The sequence below is a fragment of the Cynocephalus volans genome, chromosome X (assembly GCF_027409185.1).
Source record: "Cynocephalus volans isolate mCynVol1 chromosome X, mCynVol1.pri, whole genome shotgun sequence".
NCBI classification, from domain to species: Eukaryota; Metazoa; Chordata; class Mammalia; order Dermoptera; family Cynocephalidae; genus Cynocephalus; species Cynocephalus volans.
In genome coordinates this window covers 79582901-79588900 of record NC_084478.1, presented here as the reverse complement: position 1 = coordinate 79588900, position 6000 = coordinate 79582901, and the positions used below count along the sequence as shown (strand labels likewise).

The window sequence follows — 6000 nt, the reverse complement described above, 5'->3', positions numbered from 1 at the left end:
AAAGGAGCACAGTGGGGAGGGGAAGGGCCTGAACCACACCTGCTGCCTGCGTTTGTGGTGGGAAAAATCTCCCCTGACCACAATCACTGCCATCAGACTTGGAAAAAGCAACAAGGTTTCACAGCTCACCAGTAAATGAATCTTAGCTCTCCAGCTCAGATGTCCAGCATTAAAGTCTACCTTCTTCTTGAAGAAACAGTAAGCTACCAGCCATTGGTGAGGGGCTGGGGCAGATCATATGAAGCAGCTGCAAAAAAAGCCCAAATCAAATGCCTGCTGTGGCTGGCCAGGCCCAGTGCTGTTCCACTGTCCCAGCACAGAACTGGAAGGCAAATGACTCCCTGACCCTGTCAGCGGGCCCCATGAAGGAACCACAGCTAAGCCTGACATGTCCTTGGCAGGTGAGTGAAGGGACAGCACGGCATGGCAGAGCCCCAGAGCCTCCTCTCACCCCTCACTAGCCCCGGCTTTCCCTTCTGCTGACTGGACGACCAAGCCTGGGTCACCCACTCTGTCACAAGGCCTGGCTCCTTCAGAACCTCACGCGCCTTTAGAACATTGGCAAATTGGAGTCTATGCATTCACTTAAATAGTAAAAGTAAAATTTGGAATAATGAAAAGGCTGACACAGTAGCACAACATGGTTTTGGTTTAACAGCAGCTTAAAAATGAACAAAAAGGAAACCTCTCATGCAGACACATCAGGTGGCATAAAACAATAGGCAATTTCATATGGAGCATCATTAGCCATTCTCTCTCTCTCCACACCACAGGACTGACTGCACCGCAGGGGGCAGCAGATGCTTTCTGGTCAAATCTCCAACCCTCTCGCCCCCAGGCAAAAGCCCCTTCTCTCAGGCCTCAGGCTGACCCCTCCTAGAGAAAACCTTAGCACTCAAGAGAATGACCAAATGCGAGTGCCCTTAGTACAGCACCTACTACCATTTCCAATCCCTTCCCAACCAGTTGGGACAGAAGATGCCATCTGATTGGAATATGAAAATTAAAGCATTTCTCTAATAACATAGTACCACTGATGAAGTCTCCATAGATTTTCTAGTCCAAATGTGTGTTAATATATATATATATATTATATGAGAGTGTATAATATATATATATAATTTCTATATATTTTATATAAATTACATATATATATCTATATATAAATAAGATACTTTCTGTTGCCATTACGTTGCACCATTCAGAGCTGCAAGACAGCAGTACAGATAGGTAGAAATGCCCAGGAGCATCTCATCATGTGGTGCATTTAGCTCACTTCACAAGCCGTGCAGCTGTCCAGAGTCTGTCTTTCCATCAGTCCTCCTCTCTTCTCTTCGCTTCTGCTTGGTTTTTATGAAAACAATGGCTCTGATGGATTTGCACCTGTGCTAGCGCTTGGGAAAGGTCCATGCAGGAATGGGCACAGTCACATGATGAGTGAGATGGCATCATCCCCAAAAATAAACTAAAACAAAAACAAAAACAAACAAAAAAAAAAAAACAGGACTAGAAAACTCAATTTTTTTGACATATCTAAAAAAGGGGACAAGAACAGTAGTCTTTGTTCTCCCCATGGGGACAGGAATGAAGAGGGAGGAGGGAAGAGGGACTTGATTTCTTCTGTTCACAAGAGAATGGTTGGAGGGGATTCTTCAGAGTTTTTCAGGGGATGGGACCCAAATGTAGTGCCCAGACTGGTCCTCAATGATTTGTTTGATTTTGTTATAAATCTCTTCCAGTGAGTCACCCTGTACAATGGCTAAAGTGAAGAGGAAAACAAAATTATTACTGTGGTTCACAGCACACCCCCAAACCCCGGCAATCTTGCCTCTCCCAACAATCCTACAATGCCCCCTAGGCACGGAGGCCGCTCACAGCAGCGCAGGGCTGGCCCCACTAGTTGGCTGTCCGAGCTCAGGGCAGGAGGGGAAGTGGCTAGGCGCCCCAAGCCCAGGGCTGGAAGTCCACTGGCTGAGACAGTAAGACTAAGTAACAAGGAACGGGAGACTGTTTACCGAGCACCCACTATATGCCAGACCTTGTAGCTCATGTTGCTCTTGGCTGCCATAAAGCCAGCAGCTTGTAATTCTAAAAGAGCCTTCCTATACGACTTAGAAAATCCCAGTTATCCAGAGAAAGAGCTGAAAGCCACAATTTCTGGCAAGAGGCAGTACTCCTGGGGCTGTCACACCTACTCGATGTCAGAGGTCAGCTCAGCAAACAAGGACACAGATGCTGACGGCAAAGGGAGCTCCAAAGACCCCAAGGTGTGTGAGTACATTTATGAATTCTTTACCCAGTTAACCCAGTAGCACCAACAGCTAGAATTTACTCAGCACTGCCCTACACACACATAGATGTCACCGAACTTTTAAAGGTGAGAAACGTATTACATAGAAACCTTCCCAACCTTTTAGGAACTGACCGTCAATAGGTGACCATACACACTCACACACACACCTACAGACAACTTGAACACCACACCAAGGAATCCTCATCATCAACAAACGTTTATTCAGCACCTAAAACATGCAAGGCAAAGTACTGGGGCAGGGAGCTGGGAGGCAGGGAAACAAAGTAGTACAGGGAGCTTATACTCTAGTAGGAAAGAGAAAACAAAATGAACAAACCAACAGTCCAAGGCAGCATTTGGTGAGCGGTTTATACCATAAGTTGGTGAAACTGCTATGGCTAGACAGAGAGAACTTGAGTGCTTTGGAAAGGTTTGCAATCAAAAGCTCAAAAACATCCAGAAACGCTGCAAGGTTTCTAAATTCTGCCTAAACCTCTATGAGACACTTATACAAATAAGTGTCTGGCCGCTCCCACATACCCTGGGCTGGGCAGCAGAGACTCTTACCTGTAAAGTATTCTCCAAACTCCTGCTCCAGTTTCATGGCTTTGTCATAGACCTTATTTGCTTGTTCGTATGTCTGCCGTCGGTTCATTTCCCTGCCAAAGACACAGAAGAAAAATAGTTCCAAACTAGATCCTATGTTTTGGTTAACATAAAGGATTGTTCCAGGATCCCAGAAAATCTGCTAAGCTGCCCTCTCAGAGCAGCAGTGACCTATGGCTAACTCCTTCCTCAAGCCTTCTAAGTTCAAAAGCCCAACCAGGAACATAGACACAGGCACTCAAAACAGAAGGTGCGCCTGGTGACCAGAGCTGGGGCACAGAGTTTCCTTAAAGCTTCCCGTGTCCTACCCCTGCCCAACAGATCGCTTTATTCTCCATTTCCTGTCCAGGACCCCCTCCTAGCTGGGCATGTCTAAGCTTCAGCAAACACTTACATAAGTGCTTCAATGGACTTGGGCTTGATGAAAATGGCAATGGGGTAAAGTTGTGCTTGTTGCAGTCTCTTGATAGCATTGCCGGAAACATCTAAGATGCAGTGCTTGCCCTGAAAAAGCAGACCTGATCAGCCCATCCACTCCCCATCCACCCAACCCCAAGCAGAAATCCAGTGGAATTCCAAACATCCACCTGGGGGAACCCAGGGCTACTCAGAGCGGCCTGGAAGATCCTATCCCTGAGGTACCCAGGCCCCACTTTTTGCTCCTATTACTCAGAAAAGGCTGCATGTGCCTAGGGGTCCCTAGTCCTTGATGAGTGACGCTCTGGGGTGAGTTACATGAAGGAGACAGATGCCTTCACTGAGGGGCTGGGACTCTGCAGTGCTGCCAGGGCTTTGGTCGGCAGTACCGCTCAGAAGCGCCTGTGCTAAGGGCCAAGCCCGTGGCGCACTCGGTAGAGTGCTGCGCTGGGAGCGCGGCGACGCTCCCGCTCGCGGGTTCGGATCCTATATAGGAATGACCGGTGCACTCACTGGCTGTAGTGCCGGTCACGAAAAAACAAAACAAAAAAAACAAAAACAAACAAAAAAAAAAAGTTCACTTTGGACCGGCCCCGTGGCTCACTCGGGAGAGTGCGGTGCTGATAACACCAAGGCCCCGGGTTCGGATCCCATATACGGATGGCCAGTTTGCTCACTGGCTGAGCGTGGTGCTGACAACACCAAGTCAAGGGTTAAGATCCCCTTACCGGTCATCTCAGAAAAAAAAAAAAAAAAGAAGCGCCCGTGCTAGAAGGATGAGGACCGAGTGAACCTTGGCGTGAGCATTTCTGTCTTCTCGTTGAGGCCATCTCCTCTCTGCTTACCCTCTCTGCAACTGCCCGCACTGACTGGATGCTGGTTCCATAGAGATTATCATTGAATTGGCCTGCCTCAATGAACTTGTTGTCCTGGATATCCTTCTCCATTTGTTCTCGGGACACCACAAAGTGGTAGTCTTGTCCATCCACCTCGTTATCACGCCGAGGCCGGGTAGTATCTGAAGGAAGAAAGGAAACGCTGTGTGACCCACACAGGGGCAAGGATCTGCCGTGAACCAAAACAGCTGACTTGGTCCCCTCTCACCTGGGTGGGTCCCAGGGCCATTTCAACTTTTTTTCAGATGAGTGGGGATAAAAAGCAGTTGGGAAGAAGTCTGTCTTGCCTACTTCTCTTCTGACCTATAGGTCTCACACGGGGCTATGAGCTTTAGCTCAAACTGGACCAGAAAGGTGGGGTTTCCTGAGCCAAGGACTGGCAGAGGGTGCCAAACTTGGTACGGGAGTTAGTGAGGCTCACAAAGCGTTCATTCAGTCACGTCAACACCACTTGGGCTGGGCCTCCCCACTTGTCCAGTGAGCAGCCAAGCCTGATATCTTCATCTTGTCAACCCCATCAGCTTTTGGGGAATCTATTGCCACCTACTCTCTTCCAGGGTGTCAGATACAGCCTGTTTCCACATAGTCCTAGAATCTGATCCAGACCCTTCCCGTAAAACATCAGAGTAACAATTCCCAGGGCACCAAGCCTCACTCCTCTGGGTCTTCCTGGGCTCTTACGTGGCACACAGGATCCAAATTTATGTGGGAACTCAGAGATCAGGTCATCGTTGACTCGGTCCTTCATTGGGCCCAGGATGATCACAGGCCTTGCATAGTGAACTGGAGAGGGAAAGCATCAAGACAGTGAACAGAGGCCTCATCCCACTTCCGAGTCTGGCTGGAATGTGGAACGCAGAGGCTCTGGGGCCCAGACTCGGACACGGTCAAGTGTCCACAGCTTTTAACTACAGAGACATCAAAGAGCCCTTATTATTTTTGTTTCTGTTTTTTTTTTTTTTTTCATTGGCAGCTGGCCAGTACAGGGATCTGAACCCTTGAGCTTGGTGTTATAACACTGCACTCTAACCAACTGAGCTAACCGGCCAGCCCTCAAAGAGCCTTTAATATGAGAATTATCTCAGTCTGAGGCAAGTCTGAAACCAAAAGCATCTCTCCTTCCAATAGATTCAGGAGAAATCTCTGTACTGACACTAGTAGCTAAGCAAGAGCAGTTACTTTGAAGGGAAAGACGGAGACCTCTCTTTTAGCAGCGGCTACATTCACTGAAACAGGCCTTCCTTTGCCTGCCTTGTAAATCTGCCCTCTCCTTTGAGAGTTATCCTGGCGGTGGGCAAAGGCACAGCGAAATTCACACTGGTGGGCTCCCCTTCCCTATGACACTAGGAGGAAGTAGAAGAGGAGGAGCCCAGGGGCTGGATGTCAAGCGTTCCTCCTCCCCCAGGTCCCTCCCTCTGCCACCTCTGCCACCACGGCCTTGAGCCCTATGGCTGGGAGACCAACATGAAGGCAGGACTCTCAGGAGGGGGCTTACTTTCTTGTCGTGTCACTGGCTCATATGACAAAATAGCATCCTCTTGTCCTTCTGCAACAAAAAAGGGAGACAGGTTAGCACTTTATGACCTGCCTCCCTGTGTCCAACATTCACCGCCCCTGCCGGACACCAACCTGATCGAGTGGAACTTGCTACCTCCTGCCCTGTGGTCCTTTCTGCTTTCCTTCAGCAAGAAAGCACAGGAAGCCATTCACTGACCCTGGGGCAGGAGCCAGCAGTTCCCTCCTTCAGTGAAATATCGCTGACCAAAGGCCAAGACCCAGAAGCCATGA

The 6000-nt window shown here is 48.8% G+C and overlaps 1 protein-coding gene across 5 annotated transcripts in view; it reads right to left on the bottom strand.

Moving 5' to 3' along the window:
- Window positions 1–1652: 1652 nt before the first annotated feature.
- The window catches only part of DLG3 (discs large MAGUK scaffold protein 3), a 51422-nt gene continuing 47074 nt past the window's right edge, over window positions 1653–6000 (bottom strand). For all 5 annotated transcript variants that reach the window (XM_063084207.1, XM_063084208.1, XM_063084209.1 and 2 more), the window contains 6 exons: window positions 5708–5758; window positions 4894–4995; window positions 4162–4334; window positions 3294–3403; window positions 2861–2952; window positions 1653–1759 (listed from right to left, as the gene is read on the bottom strand). In XM_063084207.1, the coding sequence (XP_062940277.1) occupies window positions 1653–1759; window positions 2861–2952; window positions 3294–3403; window positions 4162–4334; window positions 4894–4995; window positions 5708–5758 (635 nt within the window). The remainder of the gene's footprint in view (window positions 1760–2860; window positions 2953–3293; window positions 3404–4161; window positions 4335–4893; window positions 4996–5707; window positions 5759–6000) is intronic.